General features: G+C 44.6%; 1 protein-coding gene across 5 annotated transcripts in view; it reads left to right on the plus strand.

The window, feature by feature from the left end:
- ITSN1 (intersectin 1) overlaps window positions 1–23,863 on the plus strand; it is a 260,698-nt gene that overhangs the window by 52,973 nt on the left and 183,862 nt on the right. For all 5 annotated transcript variants that reach the window (XM_073617164.1, XM_073617162.1, XM_073617165.1 and 2 more), the window contains one exon: window positions 20,383–20,444. In XM_073617164.1, coding sequence (XP_073473265.1) covers window positions 20,414–20,444 — 31 coding nt within the window. In that variant the 5' untranslated portion in view covers window positions 20,383–20,413. The remainder of the gene's footprint in view (window positions 1–20,382; window positions 20,445–23,863) is intronic.

Consider the following 23,863-nt stretch of genomic DNA (forward strand, 5'->3'; position numbering starts at 1 on the left):
GGCTGGTGATGTGGCAGTGACACAACAAGGTGAGGGACGTGGCGGCAGCAGGTGAGTGGATGCCCGCTAACAGGAGCTGCCATGATGGATCTGAAATGACAGGTGATCTTTAAATGTAAGGACTCATTCTTGCTGGTAGTTAGAATCTTTAATATTTGCAAACAAAATGAAGGTTTCCTATTTAGAATAATAAGCTGTCAGGTTAGTAAAACAGCGATATCAGAACCGATTTAATCATACAGTTTGTAGTGTACATAGATTTGCAAAACAATGGTATTAAGGAATATTCCTGAACTTTGTTTTATCTCATGGCTATTGTGAAATTGTGTGAATGCATCAATGCAGTGCATGTTCTCAGCTTGCAGAGCTTGGATTCATTGAATGAGTTTACCAAAAATGTAAATATTGCAGAATATACAGCCTCATGCTACATAACTATCTCAATTTCTTGCTCAATAAACTAAATTAATAATGTATCTTAAATAGAAAACTAATCGTTAGAATAAAATACATTTTGATAAAACACAATCTGATTTAAAAAACAAAACAAAAAATCATTGATTTTATATTCACCCTGTTTCTCGTACACATACATGGTACAGTAGGCACAAATCAGGAATATAAAATGATTGGTTTACATATTCTGTCCGTCCTCTTGATTGTGGCTTCGGCCCCCTCCAGAGAAGGGAAAAAGCTACGGCGATTTCAAATCCCCGGACCTGTGAATAGGCGACCTGATGTCTCCTAGCAGGTGATCCCCCGACCTCAGGTACAGCGGGATCGGAGGTGATGGGTAGGGGGTCCAGTGTACAGATTTCGCTGTAAAGGTGAATTTGCACTTTAAAGGGGTTGTAAACCCTCGTGTTTTTTCACCATAATGCATCCTATGCATTAAGGTGAAAAAACTTCTGTCACTAACCGGCCCCCCGGTTTACTCACCTGAGCTTGTTCGTTCCCCGCGCCAAAAATGCGCACACCCTCTGGCTGCGTTCTTGGCTCTTGATTGGATAGATTGATGGCAGCGCAGTTATTGGCTCCCGCTTCTGTCAATCAAATCTAATGACGCAGGCGCTGGGGGGGAGGGCGGGGCCAAGTCAGGCATTCTATGTCTGTCTATGGATGTAAATGCTGGACTCGGAAGCGCGCCCACACAATAACCCCCAGGGAGAGCGCTTATCCTAGGGGGTTTCCCGATGTGGGGAGGAGCCGCGAGTGCCGTTGGGTGACCCCAGAAGACGAGGATCGGGGCCAATCTGTGCAAAACGAACTGCACAGTGGAGGTAAGTATGATGTTTGCCATTTAAAAAAAAAAGAGGATTTACAACCCCTTTAATGTTAACTAAAGCCGCGTACACACGGTCAGAATTTCTGACAACAAATGTTCGATGTGAGCTTGTTGTCAGAAATTCCGACCGTGTGTAGGCTCCATCGGACGTTTTGTTGTCAGAATTTCTGACAACAAAAATTTGAGGGCTGGTTCTCAAATTTTCCGACAACAAAATCGTGGGAAATTCCGATCGTGTGTAGACAGTTCCGACGCACAAAATTCCACGCATGCTCGGAATCAAAAGAGCCGCACTGGCTATTGAACTTCATTTTTCTCGGCTCGTCGTACGTGTTGTATGTCACCGCGTTCTTGACGTTCAGAATTTCCGACAAGATTTGTGTGACCGTGTGTATGCAAGACAAGTTTGAGCCAACGTTTGTCGGGAAAAAAAACGTGGATTTTGTTGTCGGAATGTGCGATCGTGTGTACGGGGCATTAGGGTGTAAAGTTCTGCTTTAAGTACTGTTAATTTTGATATTTAGAAAGTGGATCAAATTGAAATCTTTTCCCCACCTTCTTAATGGAAAAGTTAGCACATGTTCACAAGTTAGGACATCTGTTTCTCATAATGAGAAGGCGTTAAAAGCGCACAGCACTTATGTAATGTCCACAGCAGAGGAGGACATTGAGAGGGAGAGCCCCGCATAATCACACAAATGATCAGCAGCTCCTGAACGGCGAGTAGCAATAGAGAAACAAAAAAGCGCATAGAATATTAGCGGCACCAAATGTGGCTTTGAAATCGTGCATCTTCATTTAAAAATAACACGATTTCTTAGCCGTATGTTGGTGTGACTTGGAAGACATCTGTGCGACTTCTTGCACCGATGTCTATGCAAGTCGCACCTGAACTTGCAAGAACCACTTTCAAAATCAGTGCAACTCCGATGGATTTTGAGTTGCACCGATTTGGCTGCTTCCATTGTGGACAATAGGATGCGACTTGTCATGTGATTTGAAACTAACAAGAGGTTTGTGAATTCCCACTTTGTTCTCATCCCTATTAAACATACTAAAGAGGAAAGCAGTTCACCTTAGGCCAATACAGTCCAGACCAGCTGAAGCCTACATGCCATGGTCAGTGGTGCAGTGGCAGGACTTTACTGTAGATTTTTTGGCAATCGGAGCTTCTCCCTAAATGGAACCCTCCTCAAGGTGGTGTATGAGCGGCAACCACAATTTCCCAAGGACCACCTGTAAGAACAGATTTGCCACTGCTTCCAAATAGGTCACCAGGATACATCCTTTGCAGACATTGGTCTCTATATGGTGGTTGTGTATGTATGTGGAGCATTGATTCATTTAGGTTTTTTACACCCAGTCAATTCTAAAACCTTTTTCCTTTTGACATCATTGTGCAATATTTGGAAATCACCTTGAATTCCTTGAAAACCATTTCTGACCTCTTTGCACATTGAATGTTAACATACTCTTGAGAGCATTCTCAGATATGCTATATTTTACCTACTTTGGTTTTCTTGTAATCCTCTGCTACTGCTTTGTACTACTGTATCTCTTTTTACTTTAATAACTAATAAAAACGATTGAAATAGAGTGGACGTGTTCTGATCTCACATATTGGGCACTTATTTGTCAAAGTTGGCAAAATATGAACTCTGCATTTGTTCATTTTTCATGATGGATTTACACTTCCTTATGTATGATCGCTCTATATTTATTATTCAGAACGGGTGTGATTGCACAGTAGGCTCAGGTTCATACTGAGCTGCAGGAATGAAGCTGTGCAAGTTCAGCTGAACTCGCAGAATTTCACTCCCGCATGTCGGTCCCGATTTCGGCCATGATTTCACAGACATCTGTGCGGGTTTCTGCACAGATGTCAATGGAAATTGCACCCCGAAATCGCAAAAAGTAGTATAGAAACTACTTTTTGAAATCCGGTGCGGTGCCGCAAATGCAGAGTCACACTGATTAGGATGGTGCCATTTCCGCCGATTTGACATGTCAAATCAGACCAATGTGAACCAGGGCGCCAGCTATCGGTTTCTAGTTTCTTTGAGGCTTCATGCACACTGGGCATTTAGTCCTTATGCATAGGATTCTAACAGTTTTTTTGCGAGGTGAAAGGCACAGATTCTGCTGCCAGCAGCATTGGGGGGAAAAAAAAAAAAACTATAGAAGGCTGAAAGCTGGAGGGTGCACTGAGTGAGTGGTACTAAGATTTAGGGCAATATGTACCCAGGCGGAATAGTCTGAATGCAGACTTCTTGCATTCTGGTCATTCGCCTCTGGTTGCATACTGCTCTAGATAGATATATACACTACTGTATATTGCCAAAAGTATTGGGACACCCCTCCAAATCATTAGATTCAGAATCACCTCCATGGTCACAGGTGTTTAAAATCTGGCACCTAGGCATGCAGACTGCTTTTACAAACATTTTGTGAAAGAATGGGTCGCTCTCAGAAGCTTGGTCAATTCAAGCGTGGTACTGTGATAGGTTGCCACCTGTGCAATATTCCATCCATGAAATTTCCTTGCTACTAAATATTCCACGGTCAATGGTTAGTGGTATTATTATAACAAAGTAAAAGCAACTGGGAACAGCAACTCAGCCACGTAAACTGAGAGCGGGGTCAGCACATGCTGAAGCTCACAGTGCGCAGAAGTCACCAGCTGTCTGCAGAGTCAATACCTCCCAGACCTCCAAACTTTGTGTGGCCTTGAGATTAGCACAACAGTGTGTAGAGCACTTCATGGAATGGGTTTCCATGGTCGAGCAACTGCATCTAAGCTTTACATCACCAAGTGCAATGCAAAGCCTTGGATGCAGTGGCGTAAAGCATGCTGCCACTGGGTTCTAGAGCCGTGGACAAGTGTTCTCTGGAATGATAAATCGCTCTGGAAATTCGATGGATGTGTCTGGGTTTGGCAGTTGCCAGGAGAACGGCACTTCCTGACTGCATTGTACTAAGTGTAAAGTTTGCTGGGGGCGGGGGGGGGGGGGGTGACAGACCCAACCAAGATGGAGGCTGCTTTTGGCTTGGAGAGGACTAGGGGCAAGCCCCCTACCCACTTATTATGGCCCATGGAGAAAGCAAATTATTCTATAATGATGGACAACCACTTAAAGGATGCTGAGAGCATGGTTTAGATTACTTCTCTGAATAAGGACAATAAAGCTTCCCTTTTGGAATGGATGGAAAGGTGTAATATTAATCCTGTACAGGTTAATGGTCAGAGAGACTATGGTGACGCTCCTGCAGACTGGGTTGGAGAGGCTCCTTCACTTGGGACAGAAATATTTATCAACAGGAGCCCTTTAGAAATCCTATGAAGATAAATTAATTCCACCTTTTCAGACTGCTAGAATATTGTAGGCGTTTGTCTCATTGACTGTTGTAGACTGTTGCCGGTTAGTCTGAGGCAGGGCCGAAACTATGGGGGAAGGCATGTGCCCCGGGTGTGACAATGAGGGGGCGCCACAGTTGGTACCAATCCTCCTCCTGCATCTGCTTCTCTACCTCCCACTAGTGGACTGCCTCCTCCCTTCCACATTTCTCTGGTCTCCCCGCAGCGCTCACCTCCTCTCCCTGGCTAGCTGTGCAGTATGCCGACGGGTTGAATAAAGACCTGATCCTCCGCACTGAGAAGCTCATCATACGATCGGAAAGGCAGGCAGCCACACACAGTTGTAACATAACCTTCCTCAGCACTCGCTCTCCTGGTCTTTACTTCCCCTGCTTTCAACCCTGTCTGCTGCCGCGGGAGAAGGAAGGACCAGGAGAGCGAGGGCTGAGGAAGGTTATGTTACATACTTTTTCACACAGTTGTAAGTATAGGGGTGGGTGGCGCTGCCCGTCATCTGAAAAGTGAACCTCATGGGTGAGTCACTCTTCTCAGGTGAAAGTGCAATTAACCAACTGTTACTTGGTTAATTGCACTTTCACCTGAGAAGTGACTCACCCAGGAGGTTCACTCTTCAGGTGACCGGCAGCGCCACTCACCCCTATACTTTTTTCACACTGTTGGTGACCCAACTTTGGAGCCCCCCAGGGGAGACAGCAACCCAGCCTACATCTAAGTGCGGAATCTACTAATTTATATATGATACAACTTTGTGTGGCTGCCTTTCTTTCCGATCATATGATGAGCTTCTCAGTGCGGAGGATCAGGTCTATATTCAACCCGCCGGCATACTGCACAGCTAGCCAGGGAGAGGAGGCGAGCGCTGTGTGGGGGACCAGAGGAGCTTGGGGGATGGGGGGGTACCAGAGGAGCATGGGGGGAGGGGACAGACAGCTGACTCAACAGCTATAGCCTGGGAGTTTCTCACATTCCTGCCTAATCTTGTCCCTGGGGGGGGGCGCAAACTGATTCTTTGCCCCAGGTGAAAGAATGTCTAGCTTCACCACTGGTCTGAGGTGGAGTTTGTGTTTATTGTTATGTAGGTCTTTCCCATTGTTCCAATGTTTGTCTGATTATCTCTTACAGATGAGAGTAATCTTGTGACCACCTTAACCACTTCAGCCCCGAAAGGTTTTACCCCCTTCTAGGGTTATCCTACTAATATTGGTATCGGAACTGATGCTGAGTATTTGTACTCGCACAAATGCTCCCGTAGCCAGATCTGATACCTGGAACCGGAAGTCGGCGGGCGGAGCAGAGATCGGTCTGGCAGCAGTGGAACACGGGGGTAAGCTGGCCAGGGCAGGGGTGCAGGGCATCGCCGCTTATTCTGTCCAAAACGGTGACCAGAGCCATCACATTTGGTACAGGAAGTGGCGTTCCGTGTCTCCGGAGGGTAAACATCACGATGCCCATCTTGGTACACCCTGCACTCGGCTGCAGTAAGCCAGCAGCGGACATCGTGTTACACCCAGCCCATATAGTTCAGGCAGGGTGTAACAAGATGTCCGCTGCTGGCTTACTGCAGCCAAGTTCAAGGTGTACCAATATGGGCGGTGCAGCATACTTACTAGATGTTAAATGACATGAATGATGAGAGGCAAGGAAGGTTTTTGCAATGCTATATTCCATATAGCATTGCAAAATCCTTCCTCTCCTCTCATCATTCATGTAATTTATTACACAATTGCCAATCAGTGCCCATTAGTCAAACGGTCACATGATATAAAAAAAAGTATCAGCGAGTACTTGAAAAAAAAGTATTGTTACTTGTACTTGGTCTTAAAGTGGTATCGGACAACCCTACCCCCTTCCTGACCGGGCCATTTTTTTGCAATACGGCACTGTCACTTTAACTGACAATTGCACGGCCGTGTGACGCTGTACCCAAATAAAATTGATGTCCTTTTTTTCCCCACAGATAGAGCTTTCTTTTGGGTGGTATTATAAATTCAGCGTTTTTTTTTTTTTTTTTGCGCTATAAACAAAAAAAGCGACAATTTTTTGAAAAAAATAAATTGTTACTTTCTGCTAAAAAACATATCCAATAAAAAAATAAAATCTCTTCATAAATGTAGGTCAGTATGTATTCTGCTACATATCTTTTGGTAAGATTGGCGTATATTGATTGGTTTGCGCAAAAGTTTTAGCGTCTACAAAATAGGGGATATATTTATGGGCTTTTTATTTATTTATTTATTTTTTAACTAGTAATGGTGGCAATCACTGTTTTTTTTTTTTTAGCTAGATTGCGACAGACAGATCGGACACCTGACTGACACTTTTTTGTGAACCAGTTACATTATTACTAGATCTGGGCGATTTTCTCAAAAAAAATAAAAATAAAATCTGCGTTTTTAAAAAAAAAAAACGTTTTTTTTTTTTTTTCTTGGACACCGTGCCGGTCCTGAGGAGCTGCGGGCAGGAGTTTTTAGGCGAAGCCGCGGCTTCGGCCTAGTCCGCGGCGTCTCAACTCGATTCAAGATTCAAAGCCCTAATTATTACAGCGATCAGTGCTAAAAATATGCACTGACACTGTATGAATGATACTGGCAAGGAAGGGTTAACATCGGGGGCGATCAAAGGGTGAAGTTTGTTCCCTGTTTGTACTTTCTTACTGTGGGGGGACACAGTGATCCTATTACTGATTAGCAGGAACACAATATCAGCGTCCATGCCTGACAGAACAGCGATCTGCCTTGTTTACATCAGCAGACCGCCGTTCTATCCCTGTAGGGAGCGATCCCGTGTGGCTGCGGACATCGAGTCTGCCGGACCTGCTAATTGTCTCCCCCTGTGTCCAACAAGTGTGCAATCTCGCCTTCGGTGGCACGCGCCCCCCCCCCCCCAGTGGCTATTGCACAAAGTCGTGTACCTGTACGTGATTTTGCGCAGCCGGGCCACCCTGCTGCAGTATATGTACGTGGGGCGGTCTGCAACTGGTTAACTTGTTACCAAATTATTGTGGGATATTATATGTTTGTTGAGTAACTTGCTGTTTTAATTAAGATCTTTGCTGTTAATTGGATTTCTGTTTGAAGTTTGCGTTGTCTTGCTAATAACCTCAAGAGGGGAATGTCCTACTGTGGGATATAAAGTGTCGGAGTTTCAATAAACAGTCATTCCTTTGGTTTTATACCAACATCTTGTCTGTGTATGTGGCTTGGGGTAAAAAAAGGCTGGTATTATCTCTCGGTCTGCTGGAGGGCAGGAGGCACTGTTATAGTAATGCCGTCACAGGGGGATTATGGTGTGGGGTTGTTTTTTTTGAGAGGTTGGGCTTGGCCCCTTGGTTCCAGTGAAGGGAATTCCTAAGGTGTCAGCATACCAAGACATTTTGGACAGTTTCATGCTCCCAACTTTGTGGGAACAGTTTAGGGATGGCCTATTCCTGTTCTAACACTGCGCACCAGTGCACAAAGTAAGGTCCATAAAGACATGGATGAGCAAGTTTGGGGTGGAGGAACTTGACTGGCCTGCACAGAGTCCTGACCTCAACCCAATAGAGCACCTTTGAGGTGAATTAGAGCGGAGACTGTGAGCCAGACCTTCTCGTCCACATCGGTGCCTGACAAATGCACTTCTGTATGAATGGTCAAACATTCCCATGGACACACTCCTAAACCTTGTGGACAGCCTTCCCAGAAGAGTTGAGGCTGTTATAGCTGGAAAGTGTGGGGCAACTCAATATTGAACCCTACAAACTAAAAATTGAGTGGCATTAAAGTTTATGTGCGTTTTACAGGCAAGTGCCCCAATACTTTTGGCAATCTAGTGTATGTTTTGGTGGAAGGGACTCGGGGAGTGCTAATGGTCCACAGATTATAGGGCACAATACTTGCCTTGCCCCAAGTGCAGACAACCCACACTACATTGCTGTTTGTAGGTGTTACAGGGGTGCTAGCGTCTGAGGAAAGTAATATCCTCATTCCCGTGTGTGTGTGTATTTTTTTTTTTTTTTTAAATACCCTTACTAGAAAGCGGGAGTCTGATTCTCGATTTGGCGCAGGCCAAAATGTTTATGAGCAAGCTCCAGAAACTTTGGACTGTGTTTTGGCATGCCCCTCAAGTCTATCTCTCGGAAGATGTATTATCACACGTGGCAGGCTTATGTCGCCTGGTGTGAGCCTCTGGGTGTTCATCCATTCTACTTGGTGCCTCAGGTTTTTGGTCTTTCTCCAACAGACAGTTGAACGAAAGTCTGCCTTGAGTACCATTGAGGGCCAGGTTTCTTTCAATGACCCTTCCTCCAAAGGGGTTCGCCATATGGCGTCTCCCTGCGTTCCCTGTTGCCACAGTGGGACCTGAACTTGGTTCTTTCACTGCTCCAGAAGCCTCCTCATGAGAGTGTTGGGGATATTTCTGTAATTACATTATCTCCATAAGTTGCCTTTTTTGGTCACCATCACTTCAGCATGGCGGTTGTCGGAGCTAGTGGCTATATCCTATAAGCCTCCCTATTTGGTCTTTCACAGGGATAAGGTGGTTCTCTGTCTGTCCCGCCTTACTTCTGAAGGATATGCTGGATTTCCACCTAAATGTGTGTCCATGACCTTTACACCCTAAGGCGGTTGCGCTGCACTCCTTGGATGCGGTTCATGTGTACTTGTCTGCTATGACTTCCTTACAGAGGTCAGATTTTCTTTTTCTGATTGTGAATGGCCCCCAGGTAACATCTGGTGGCCTCCTCAGCCACCATTTCTCAAGGGATTTGGCTGACGATTGCTCAGATTTTTACCATTAGGGATCAGGCTCCTGCCTTCTCTATTATGGTGCACTCCACCAAGGAGATTAGTGCCTCTTGGGCGTTCTGACATTAGGCGCCTGTGTCTCAGGTTTGCAAGGTGACTACCTGGTCATTTATGCACACTTTTTCCAAATATCAAATCGTTAATGTGTTCGCATTGTCGGATGCTTGTTTCGGCTGCAAGGTTTGGGTGGTTGGCATGTTTTCCTGGTTTCTCTTTTTTTGTTTGCCCACCACCTCATTGAAGCACTGCTTTCAGATGTTCCTATGGTCAAGAAGAGAAGAGCTATGGACATCAATGAACGTTTTGGTTTTTTGGTTACTTGCCGTTAAATCCCTTTCTCCGAGTTCATTGATTTTATTATTTATTTTACTTGTAGTGATTTGCATTTAACTGGCTTGCCTATAGCAGGGAGGGGGTACTTTTAGCAGCTGCTAATGGTTCTGAAAGCTACCTCTGCCTCTCATTGCACTAGCTAGCGTTCACAGCCCAACATGAAACTCATGTCTGCATTCCTAAATGTTCCTTTTCTATAGGAGTTCTCTGCCTCCTAGCTAATGATTGTAATCAAGTTAAAAAACTGTTTTATTCATCGCTTTCCAACCAGTTATTGAATGGTCACAATGTTGGCATTGTAAGCTCCTACCTCTCTGGACCACCAAAGCTGGAAAATGAATATCGTTATACTTTGTTGGGCAGGGTAGGCTTTTTGCTTTGAAACATTGGAAAGAAGGCATTAGGCTGACTTTGGAATTGGTTTGGAAAGTTGAGTGCATGTTATGTGTAACTCTACTGGTAAAATTGCTCAAAATCTTCTGAGCTGACCAAACATCTGAAAAATGACATTAAGCTTGCTGAGGGAGTGCCTGTTTGGCACTCTGAACATTTCTGGAAGAACCACAGGTATTTTATGTATTTGTATGGTTTTCAAAGGGAAAAAAAGTCACATGGAATGTGCATGTATTACAGCGATGTACTGCATATGTGTGTGATATTTCCAGAAATACCCTCAGCTTCTACCTTTTACTAATAGTGACAACACAATCCCTTTGCTGTATTGAAATCCTTGTGGTCAACCCTGTCCAGTTCTCTACTCATTCCCCTCCCATTTATATAACATATCTGGGAGGGGTTCTTTAGCCCAGTAGGGGATAACGGGGGGGGGGGGGGAGATAACACCGCTCAGGATTTCAGTGCGGCTAAAGCAGAGTTGTCGTCTCCTTACAGAAAGTTAGGATATTATGCAGTGGCGGTGCGTCCATAAGGGCGCACGGGCGCCGCCCCCTCTCTCCAGCCACCCCTCCTACCACCAATAGATTGATTCATGCAATGCGTGAATCAATCTAAGGCCACCGCTGACACCCCCTATTCAGGCGCCCGGCCCCATTTCGGACATCTGACTTACAGCGGCGGGGTATTTTTTCTTTTTTTTTAAGTACCTGATTAGAGCCATAGGCTCTAATAGGCGTCAAAAAAAGGTAAACGGCGAGCGCCATACTTGGCGCTTGCAGTTCACTCAGCTGTGGTATAAAAGCGAAATGAATATTCGCCTTCCTAACGCCGAACCGCCTCGCCGCCAATAAGGTGCTTGGGTCTGTTACCCGTCACCTGATTGGCTGAAATGACAAGCGCTGTGATTAGACGCCTATCATACGTCCAATCGAAGGAGAGGACGGGAGGAGCGGACGGGAGAAGACATGGAGGAAACCTCTTGCCGCCGTCACCCGCTGCCCCACCGAGATGGGGTAAGTGCCGGGCAGACGGCGGGTGGGGGGGGCACAGTGGGAGCATTAGATGGCCACAGTGGTGGCGTTTGATGGCCACAGTGGGAGCTTTTAATGGCACAGTGAGGCTGCAATCGATAGGGTTTTTTTTTTTTCAGTTTGCGCCCCACCCACCCAAAAAAAAAAATGAATTTGAGCACCAGCCACCACTGATATTATGGCAATCTGACAGGATCAGCAACACACATATTTTAACAGGATGTCAATTTGCATGTATAGCAGAGATGTGCTACATATTTCTGTATTTAAACACCTATACGTACTCTTTTTGACTGGTTCTGTAGGGTTACTTGGCTATACCTTTATTTGGCAAAGTCAAAGGAAAGCTTTGCATACAAAGCTTTCTGAGATTCCGATCTCCTGCGCCTGGTGAATGGCATGAACATCTCACACAGTGTACTGGCATCTTCCCAGCAACCTTTTTTTTTTTTTTTTTTTGTCATCACTAAGCTTTTGTTTGAGCCTTTTGTGTTACTTTTCTCTTCGTCGTCTTTTGTATACTGGGTCTTCCATCAGCCTTGTACATAATAGTTAATAAGGTGCCCTGCTTCTTATTCAAGGCAGGCTAGACTATATTATGAAGAATTTAGTGACAGCAGTTGGCAAATTTCAGTGTGAATTGCCTTAAAGCGGTAGTAAACTGCAGTTACAGATGGGGAAAAAAAAACTCTGCTGCAAGGCAATGTCATATTGTGCTAGTATGCATTGCATACTAGCACAATATGAGAGACTTGCCTTAAAAGAAAGCCCTCCAAGGCTGCTCTGTCACCACTGAGAGGGTTTTCCACCCCCCCCCCCCTGTATTCCTTCCGGGTTCGCTGCCTCTGGCTACATGATTGTGACTCACTGACGTGACTCCCGGGCATGCACTTTACGGCACGGTCTCAGAGTACAGCGCGGTATACCAGACTTTAATAGCGCATGCGCCGGTGATGTCAACGACTGCATGCACTCTGAATATCTCCTAAACAGTGCAAGATAAGAGATATTCACAGTACTATAGGTGTAAGTGGTAAAACAGAGTTTACTGTCTTTTTTTTTTTTTTTTTTTTTTTTTTTAAAGGAAACCTGTTCTGATAAGTTTTGAAGTGGTCATCATTACTGGTTCCTCCTTCTGACAATGCTAGTTCCCCAGTTATCATTCTGATAAACTGTGTTCAATATTTTGAGTCTCTGACCCCTAGCAAGTGTGTAATTCAGGAATTCTAAAATTCCTCAACTTAACCTCCCTGGCGGTATGATTATTTCGGATTTTAGGTGCTGAAAGCCGTACAATTATTTTGCATGGAAATTTGGCGTTTTATATTGTAGGTCTGTAAATCTTAACAATAACACACTTAAATCTGTCCAAACCAGAGTCTAGTAGATATCCCGGGTATGATAAAGTTTGAAACACAAAAACATAAATTATAATATAATAAATAAAAATAAATAATTAAAAAAAAAAAAAAAAAAAAATAGTAATAAAATAAATTTCCCCACAATTCACTATCGCTCAATTCTGCAAGTGTTCTAATTTACTATCGCTGTTTTCTAGCTGGTCTAAAGCCACTTTTGACGTAAAGGGACACTTTTTGGTTGCTATGGACAATCTCCAGTTTCCAGGCAGAAAGAACAGTATATATCATGTAAAACTGCATGCAGGGCATGGGCCAAAGCACTGGGGACAAAAGGGATGTGAAATCATTTCATACAGTACTGTAATCTGTAAGATTACAGTACTGTATGTGTTATGATTTTTACTTTTTTTTTAATTTGCCGCCAGGCTCCGCCCCCGTGCGTCGCGCCGCTCGCAGGGAACGGAGCCTGGCACGGAGAGGCTTCAGAGGAGGACGGAGCCCTCGGACACTGCGGGTGATATCGCAGGATCCCGGGGACAAGGTAAGTAAAGCCGCCCCAGGATCCTGCAATGCGATCCCGAGTGTGGCTCGGGGTTACCGCTAATGGTACTGAATTTTAACCCCGAGCCACACTCGGGAATACCGCCAGGGAGGCTAAAGTGGTAGTAAACTCATCTGTTCAAAATAAAGGCTTAAAGTGGATGTAAACCCAAAATTTTTTTTTTTTTTTTTTTTTTTTTATTATATCATACTGTAGAGCAAGGATATGCAATTAGCGGACCTCCAGCTGTTGCAAAACTACAAGTCCCATCATTCCTCTGCCTTTGGGTGTCAGGCTTGTGGCTGTCAGAGTCTTGCTATGCCTCATGGGACTTGTAGTTCTGCAACAGCGAGGTCTGCTAATTGCATATCCCTGCTGTAGAATATAATATTTCCTATCATTTGAGCCCAGTCTTGCCACACAGAGTTAATACATCTTTGAGCAATCCTCTTTTATTGTTCAGTGAGATAAATCTTGACAAAGTGAGAAAAACTTTGTCAAATCCTCCCCCTTACTGTGAGTGACAGGTGATTTACATCTCGTGCACTAGCCTAAGACACAGGCATTATTTTTTAATCCCCCCCCCCCCCCCACTCCTTTCTTGAGCAGCTCTGCAAGGATTGGCTGTTCCACACCTCAGCATGATTTGGCCTGCTGAAGTCATGTGGTTACTTTCCTGTCTTTTCACTGGATATTAAAGATCATAGCAGAAGTTCAGTTAGAAATACACAGGGGAGTGTAGAGGTGGGCGGGGAATCTACTGACATCACGACTCCACCCACCGAGCTCCAGACAACAGACCCGCCCACAGAATCTGCAGGTTTTCAGCTCTCATAACAGACAGAGGGGAGACATTTGACAGGTGAAGATACATGCAGGAGGCATGTATATCCTTATAGATAACCCCTATGGCAGTAGTTTAGAAAGGATGACATTGGGTTTACATCCACTTTAAGTCATAATGTACTAGTAAGCACCACATACTAGCATGTTATGTATGACAGACTTGCCTACCAATGGAGCCCTCCAGCTCCGCGCAGTCATGGCTCCCCCAGCGCTGCCATCTTCGCCCGATCTTCCTTTCTGGTTTTCGTATCTTTGAAAGCTTGAATGGCCGGGCTGTAGTGATGTCACTCCTGCACATGGGAGTCGCATTGCAGCGGCACACACAGTAGGCTGTAACTGTGACCTAAGCTGCACATGTGCAGCTCAAATCACATTATCCACTGACAGCCGGGGGGGGGGGGGGGTTGGGGCATTTATGACCCTCTATGGTCTCTTCAGTTATAACAACCCTGCCTGGCAGCAGATTTAAACTAGCATGACTTTACTACCACTTTGATTCACTGACCAGAAGAAGCATGCAACAAATTAAAGGATTGAGCTACAGAAGGTCACCCCCTATTTCTGTCAGTATGGATAAAAAAAAATGTATGTAAACCCTAACGAAGATCTTTTTCCATTTGAAGTTGTTTTGATGATTGCACTTATCTGTTATCTGTTAGCAGTTTTCTGTCCAGTTTTCTTGTTGGACTACAAACTACCTTTTCTCTTGTGTTTTATGGAGGTGGGGACAAAAAGTGGCTCCGAAGTTCTCATACACTCGTTGTCCTAGAGCAGGGGTCAGCCGCCTCGGACCTCCAGCTGTGGTGAAACTACAAATCCCATCATGCCTCTGCCTCTAGGAGTCATGCTTGTGATTTGTCAGGGTCTTGCATTGTCTCGTGGGACTTGTAGTTTCACCACAGCTGGAGGGCCGAGGTTGCCTACCCCTGTCGTAGAGCAATGGTCTCCAAACTACGGCCCTTTGCATGCCTTTATCCAGGCCCTTGGGGCACTACTCCTCCTACTGATAATGAGCTACTATTCCTACCAGTGACACCAAAGATGAGGCACCTTTCCTTCCCCTGACACCAAGAGTGGGACTCGTTTCCTCCCACTACTCACCACAGCCTCTATGTAATTTTATTTACTCCTACTGACCACCAAGTCTAAGAAATGACCTACTGCCACTGACTCTGGCATTTTCAACTCCCACTTGCCACGGTCCAGCCCCCCTAAGGTCTATAAACTGGCCTTTCATTTAGAAAATTTGGAGATCCCTGTCCCAGAGTAACAGCATTGCTTCTTCATAGAAACATTACGAGAGAGAGTGTTGTCACCCTAGGACAGAAAGCGCGTTACCCGCAAGATCACCGGGTGAAAATAGTCTTAAAGCGGAGTTCCACACAAAAATGGAACTTCCACTTTTCCGAACCCTCCCCCCCCTCCGGTGTCACATTTGGCACCTTTCAGGGGGGAGGGGGGTGCAGATACCTGTCTAAGACAGGTATTTGCACCCACTTCCGGCATAGACTCCCATGGGAGTCTATGCCTCTTCCTGTCCCTCCGCGCTGTCTCCTGGGAAACACACAGCTCCCAGGAGATAGCGGTAGGGAACCGGGAAGTGAAGCCGCAACACTTCACTTCCTGATTCCCTCACCTAGGATGGCGGCGGCAGCTGCCAAGAACCGGGCGGGTTCTCGGCGTCGCCTGCCGACATCGCTGGACCCTGGGACAGGTAAGTGGCCATGTATTAAAAGTCAGCAGCTGCAGTATTTGTAGCTGCTGGCTTTTAATATATTTTTTTTTTTTTTTTGGCGGTTTAGGTGGACCCCGCTTTTAAAACAGAAGAACATCAACATCCGAAGACTGCTGCTACACTTTAAACTTTACCAACCCCCCAAAAAATGAGAGTCCACCTAAAACTGACCACCACCTAGAATTTTTTTTGTTATATTTACCTGCTCTGTGCAATGATATTATTTTGTATATTGTTTTAAAACTTGAATACTTTAATAGGCACATTATTGAACGTTGCTTCGTTCTTTATAATCAACAAGTGTGGACGAGCCTTAAAATTAATGTTCAATACCACATTCCTTTTGTGTGCTGCCCCAGAATAAAACATCAGTGTGTCCTCAGAATAATGTCTGACATTGACAAGCCAATTGAGTGATGTGTATAATGACTATCCCAAGCCAAAGCTGTGGGGTTGCACAGTTCACAATTCTTCAGAATCCGGGCATCGTGCACATGGGCCACCTGCGTTTAGCAGGAGAACCTGGTCTGGTATGAAACGTTTTACTCCCAGATTAATTTCTCCCGCGTCTACATGTATGCGCATTTTTATGCATTTAGCTGCAGAAAACCAGGCTAAGCATTCCTTGTTTATGTAAACGCAGCTAGACCGACTGTAGGTCTGAATTCAGCCATTGAAAAGCATGACATGCTTTACAGATTTGTTTAGAAATTAGTTGGCTCATTTGATGGCAATGGGAGTTCTCCTGACAATCAACAATCTGCAGAGTTGCATACATATTGTGTAGAGTGGCAGGATTCAGAATCTTCACTTGAAGATGCATGGATCAGGGACACAGATGTAAATGTGAACACTACATTACAATTAAGGTAGAACATCACTCTCTCAAACAACATGGATTATTTTTATTCCTTATTCTGCTATCATTAGTAAATAGATGGGAAAGTATATCACATTTACTTGTTTTAAACTTTTTTTTTTTCTTTTAAATGTTACTTCCTGCTTTCTTGCCTAGGCAAATGATGCCATACATCCCAGGAGTCTTCAGGAGGGTAGGAGGGGGTTTCTCAGCTAAGCACACCCTCATGCCTGCATGGCTGTACTATGTAGTAAATGCTACATGAATTGCCTGCCTTTACTCCAGATGGTCACAGCCAGAGATGCTAGGGGGTATTTTCTCAGCAAAATAAAGCATGGAGACATGGATGGATGGGGAAGTTTGCTTTGAATATTAAAAATGAATCAAATAGCACTTTTGCTTGGTGCTCAGATTAAGTGTAGTTCCCCTTTAACTTTGATCCAGGGGTATAGCTTTCTTGTAGTCCTTTAATTTAACATTGACACCTTTCTCTTCTCTGTTCTTACCCTAAAGTTCAATGTTGGGAAAAGTTTACATCTTTCCCTTGCAGTGGGGCTGAATTTGCACTGCAAGGTTTTGCTGCTCATGTTTCCGAGAGGAGAAGGGAAGCAACCTTTTAAATGAGAAGTATGGTCAATGCTGTTTTTGACCTACTTCTGCTGTGGATTACAAGGGTGCAGTTAGTTCTGTGACCCGTTTTCAGCCAACAGCGGGCTAAAGTCCACTGGCGGCTGATGTCGCTCAACTGGTGCAGTCGCTGGATCAATGCAGACTTTACATTTGGGATCCACCCTGTTGTCTGGACCAGCAGATGGCTCAGCCTGTCGGCAAACCCGCTTGGAAACTGAGCCAGTCGCTCCTACCCCCTCCACAGCCCAGCGCTCCAGTGAGCACTGGAGGGGCAGAGCAGAGAGCTAGTGATTGAAAGTCACCGCTCCCAGCTCAGGGTGGAGGGGAGAACTGAGCGATTGGCAGTGTTTGATCGCTCAGTGCAGAGCTGGTGGGGGACGGATGCAACAATGGATTGATGCTGCATCCACCTAGGTGAGTATAATTTTTTTAACCCCATTTCCCAACCCCATACTTATCGTTTAAATGCCTCCATTAGTAGTTTGTGCTTAGCCATGTATCGGCGGTGGTCTTTCCCTTGGTCTATGCACATTCATTGTAGGGCTATGGACTCGGCAATTGTCTTGATGACAGGACCTTAGACCAGTGGAGCATGGGGCAGAACATACGGGACCAGTCTAGCAGGAGGGAGGAGGAGCCGATCGGCTATGTAAATGCTTTTGTGCCCCCTGGACCTAAACAAGCGATTAACCCTTGTATTGGGGGCACAACTGCACTGCTATAGTTTCCCAGAGTTGGAATTTAAAGTGTATGTAAACCCTAATGATGAACTTCTCACATTTTGCTACCTTTTTTTTCTGTTAAATATGTAATTAGAAGCATTTTAAAATATCTGAGTGAAAAAAAAGAAAAAAACTTGATCAGGTCTAACAGTGGGGAGTAATAGATAGTGACACCTGACTTTGGACTGCTGACGTACACAAGAACTAGCTGTTAGTAATATAAGCACTAATGTCGAGGTGGACTAATCCTTGAAGCCAAGCCTGGTGTACGTGGGTGAACAAAATGTGATTATTTTCAATGGAGGGCATGTATGAAAATTTGAAGGTTTAAGCAATTGTAGCCTTTTTGTTGCAAGCACATGTATTTGTTCTTTTTAGGCCGGTTTCACACTGGTACGACAGGACTGTTGTATGACTGGCACCCTACTTTGCCCTGCCACATCGGTCCTACATCGGTCCTGCTTCCATCCTACTTGAATGAACAGCATACGATTCTGCTCCGACTTTTGAGACTTTGAGTCCCACTTGTCCTTTTGACCAATCAAAACAATCCCAGTGTGACATAAATTCCTTTTCCTGCTGCTGTCATCACCATGTCGGATGTCACAAGTTAGGACGAGGATCCGACTTCAATCCGACTTCAGTGATCTTGAATGGGCTGAATTCGGACCAAAGTAGTGCCGGAACCTTTTCTAAAGTCGGACCGACTTATGTCGGACCAGTTAAGACGGCTCCCATAGGGAACCATAGATTTGTACACGTCATGCGACATGAGCTCTCAAAGTCGGAAGCGTATGTCACACCAGTATGAACCGGGCCTTGCTGTATTTCATATTGTATTCTATTGTTACCTGACTTGTCTTGTTGTTAATGATTCACCAAGATAGACTGGTTGTGAGTTTTCTAATTGTCTGTTTCTGCTTTTGCTTTTATTCTCTTTTCATTCCTACTCACAAGATTGTAAAGCTATCCTGGTTAACATTGACAGATACAGTATCGTATTAACCAGTTCCAGACCGCCCCACTTGTATACTGTGGCAGAATGCCGGCTGCGCAAAATCACATACAGGTTTGTGTTTTTTGCGCAATTGCCAATGGGAGGCACGATTGCGTGCTGATTGGACACAGGAGGGAGCCAATCGGTGGGTCCGGCAGACGTGATGTCTGCCCGCCACCCATAATCGCTCCCCACAGAAATAGAACCGCGCCCTGCTGATGTAATCAAGACAGGCCGCCGTTCTGTCAGGCATGGACACTGTGATCTTGTGTTTCTACTATCTACTATCTACTAACCAGGAACACGGATCACAGTGTCCATGCAGTGAGCCCATCCCCCCCAACAGTAAGAAAGCACAAACATGGAACACACTTAACCCTTTGATCGCTCCTGATGTTAACCCCTTCCCTGCCAGTGTCATTTATACAATGTCAGTGCGTAGTTTTAGCACCGATCACTGTAATGTCACTGGTTCCCAAAAAAGTGTCAGGTGTCCGATCTGTCCGCCACAATGTTGCAGTCCCGCTAAAAAACGCTGATCGTGGCCATTACTAGTAAAATAAATAAATAAAAATGCCATAAATCTATCCCCCATTTTGTAGACTCTATAACCTTTTGCGCAAACCAATAAATATACCCTAATTGTGATATATATATATATATGTGTGTGTGTGTGTATGTATATGTGTGTGTATATGTATGTATGTATATGTATGTATGTATGTATATGTATATATATATATATATATATATATATATATATATATATATATATATATATATATATATATATATATATATATATATATATATATTATGTTTGTTTATATTTTATCCAAAGATATGTAGCAGAATACATATTGGCTTAAATTCTATGAAGAAATTAGCTTTTTTTAATTGGTTATGTTTTATAGCAGAAAGTAAAATATATTGCCGCCCCCCCCAAATTGTCGCCCTTTTTTGTTTATAGCGCAAAAGATAAGCACAGAGGTGATCAAATACCACCAAAAGAAAGCTCTATTTGTGAGGAAAAAAGGACATCAATTTTATTTGGGTACAGCATCACACGGCCGCGCAATTGTCAGTGAAAGTAACTCAGTGCTGTAACGTAAAAAATGGCCCGATCAGGAAGGGGGTAAAACCTTCTGGGGCTGAAATAGTTAAAAGGTGCACACTGGCTACAGTCCTACAAGAGGGCAAGAGGGGATGGGACATTTTTCATGGCAAGCTTTTATTTTATAATGTGGCACTGGTCAGTGACAAGTGGAGATGAGTTTCTGTTGGTGTAGGAGTGAAGCTTAGTTGCCGGGGGGGGGGGGGCAATGATAAGAGGCCAGTTGGTTATTTTAGGCAACCAGAGTTCACATTGGAAATATTTACTATTGGGTAGACTCTTCTTTCTAAAAGTTTCCTTCATGTTTTGAGTTTCTTTACAATAGATTAGGTTACAATTAATGAGATCTTTTATATCCTTCTTTTGCAGGCACTATCTAGCCAGCTAAACGGGCACCAAAATGGCTCAATTTGCAGCAGGACCTTTTGGGGGTAAGAGCTTGTCCAATCTGAATGCTTCACATAAACACAGGACATAATTTGCTTTCACAGAGTCAGAGTTGTTACACATTGTGTATTTTGAATATATATGTCCTTCCTTTTTTTTTTTTTTATCTATCTTCAAATGACAAGGCTTACAACGATCAGCCGTAACTATATGATCACTGCCAGATTAAGTGAATATCATTGATTTATCTCGTTACATTGGCATCTGAACTTTAGTGGGATATCAGGAAACAAGTAAAACCTGTTGCCCCTGAAGTTGATGTGTTGAAAGCAGAAAAAATGGACATTGCATTTCGTTGTCTAAGGGGCTGCGTAACCACAGAGCGATCAGGGTGTCCATGCTGATCCATGTTCACGGTCAAAAGCACCTACATTAGGTGCGTGAGCATCAGAATTGGGCAGTGGAGGAAGGTGGCTTGGTCTGAGGAGTCACATTTCTTTTTACATCATGTGAATGGTCAGGTGCGTGTGCGTCGCTTACCTGGGGAAGAAGTGGCACCAGGGTGCAGTAAGGGAAGAAGAAAAGCCAGCAGAGGCATGTGATGCTTTGGGCAATGATCAGCTGGGAAACCTTGGGTCCTTCCATTTATGTGGATGTTACTTGACCGGTACGACCTAAACATTGTTGCTGACCAAGTACACCCATTCATGAAAATGAGGTCTCTTTTAGCAGGATAATGCAACCTACCACTCTGCAAGTATGGTATGAGAAACACAACAACACACAAGCTCAAAGTGTTGACTTGACCTCCCAAATTCTCCAGATCTCAAACCAATCCAGTATCTGTGGGATGTGCTGGAGAAACAAGTCCAATCCATGGAGGCCCCACCTCACAACCCACATGACTTGAAGGAATTGCTACTGATGGCTTGGTGCCAGATACCGCAGCATACCTTCAGAGGTCTAGTGGAGTTCATGCCACTAGGGGTCAGGGCTGATTTGTTGCCGAAATGGAGACCTACTCAGTATTAGGTGGGCGATCATAAAGTTGTGACAGATAAGTAATTTTAAAGCAGGGGTGCCAAACTGATGGCCCTCCAGCTGTTGTAAAACTCCAAGTCCCATCATGCCTCTGCCTGTGAGAGTCATGTAACTGTCAGCTTTGCAATGCCTCATGGGACTTGTTATTCTGCAACAGCCGGAGGGCTGCCAGTTTGACACCTGTGAATTAAAGTCTTGTTTTTTTTTTGTTTTTGTTTTTTTAAATAAACATGTTATACTTACCTTCTCTGTGCAGTGATTTTGCACAGAGCAGCCCCGATCCTTTTCTCGGGTCTCCTGCCTGCGCCCCTGGCCCCTTCCAACTGCCCCCACAGCAAGCAACTGTGCTCAGCCCCACCCCCTCTCTCTCCTTATTGGCTCACAGTGGAACAGCAAGGGGAGCCAATGGCGTCCGCTGTTGTCTCCCGCTAATGAGGGAGAGTTCCTGGACAGCTGAGGCTCTTGTGCAATGTCGCTGGATCGAGATGGGGCTCGGGTAAGTATTAGGGAGGGGGGGATGCTGCACACAGAAGGTTTTTTTTATCTTAGTGCATAGAATGCATTAAGATAAAAAAACCTTCTGCCTTTAGAACCACTTTAACATTCTCACTGGGGTAGCTAAATAATAGTAAATAAATAAATAATAATAATCTTATGGCAGTTCTGGAGCTTGCTGCGTTCTGACATGCGTTCTGGTATGTCGTGATGGCAGTTCAGCGCATCTTTTGGGGTACCAACCAGAGCTGTAATTGGACTCTTAGCTACCTGGTGAAATTCACGTAACACGAGGTATAGAAAAATGCATGGATATTCTTACTTTTGGTGCACTGGGCACATTTGTGCATGTGTTTGCTGTTTTTTTTACCAGTGGATCTGCTTATTAGAAGCCTGTGCCAGGGGAAAAAAATTGATGTACAGGGGTTATTGTGTGTGTTCTCTCAGGAGCTGAAGCAATCATCGATCAGCACAGTTGCATTTGCATGTGTTCTAGCCACTTGACTCGTTTATATGAAAAATGTTAAATTCATGTGGCGGCCAGCCAGTTGAGTGTGTGAACACAAATGAATTTAGCCTTTGTAACAAATAGTATTCAGGAGCTGATAATATACTGCAGGTCTTTACTATTGTCACACAAATCTATGTCATTTCTTAAAGTGGTTGTAAAGCCTTAAAGTGTTACTAAACCCAGGACCCTGCATTCACTATATCTGGTCTCCCACAGTACACAAAACATGGAAATACAATTATTTTAGTAAATATAAACTGCTAAATACCTTTTCAGCAGTTGGAGCAGTCTCGTGACTTCTATCAGTGTCAGGTTAAAGCTTGTAGGAGGAGTTTTCTTTCTACTCTGACTGTCCTATGAGGCTTCAGGACCCCTGACCTTCTGTCTGGACAGTGCCGATTGGACCTGTGCTGATCACGTGCACTCTCCCAAGGAAAAAAAAAATCCTCTAGCAATATACACCAAACTGAGCATGTGCAGCTTTCCCCCCAAAGCTTTGTTCTATCAGCAAATTGGGGACAGTGGAAGAAGGGGAGGATCAAAGAAGACAAGATCATACAGCCTTTTTATACAATGCAGAGGATTAACCCTTTAGGTTCCATAGTGAGTATAGCAAGCATGCTTTACTGCATATACAGACTGATTTTACTGTTGGGTTACTTTACTGTGGGTTTAGTAACACTTTGTTCTGTGATAAATGCTTGAGGGTCCCCGCTTAGGCTGTCAAAGTCTGGTTAGTTGGACGTTGCTGACCAGTGAGGGTGCAGGCTGAGGAAAGGTCCATCCAGACCCAAAGCATACTGCAAAACAGAAATATATGACCTGACCGCCGCACACCTCACCCGGCCCGAATGGTAAGCACGCAAGTAAAAGCAGCCTCAGCTTGATTAATCCAGACCATAACTCCGAGCTTTTACTTACTTGTCTACCATTCAGGCCGTGTGAGGTGTGCGGCAGTCGGGCTATCGTTTTCTTGTTTATAGTAACACTTTGAAGTGGAACTTCACTGAGAAGAGGAAGTTTGGCTTGTTTGCATCCTCCCCCCTCCACTGCCACGTTTGGCACCATTTTAGGGGGAGCAGGTACCTTGTTTTGACAGGTACCCGCTCCCACTTCCGGTCAGATGCGCCACAGCAATCTGAGCCGGAAGTTCAGCCCAACTCCTTCCCCTGCAGTCTTCTGGGACACATTAAAGGCCCCAGAAGACTACAGCACCATTCACAAGGCGCAGCACGGCTCGCACAGTAGGAAAGTGGCTGTGAAGCTGCAAGGCTTTACTTCCTGTTCCTCTTACTTGAGATGCCAGCGCCTGCAGCTGAGGACATCACTGGATCCCTGGACAGGTAAGTGTCCTTGTGTTAAAAATCAGCAGCTACCGTATTTGTATCAATTTTTTTGGAGGGGGACACCTTGAGC

The sequence above is a fragment of the Aquarana catesbeiana genome, linkage group LG02 (genome assembly GCF_042186555.1).
Source record: "Aquarana catesbeiana isolate 2022-GZ linkage group LG02, ASM4218655v1, whole genome shotgun sequence".
Lineage (NCBI taxonomy): Eukaryota > Metazoa > Chordata > Amphibia > Anura > Ranidae > Aquarana > Aquarana catesbeiana.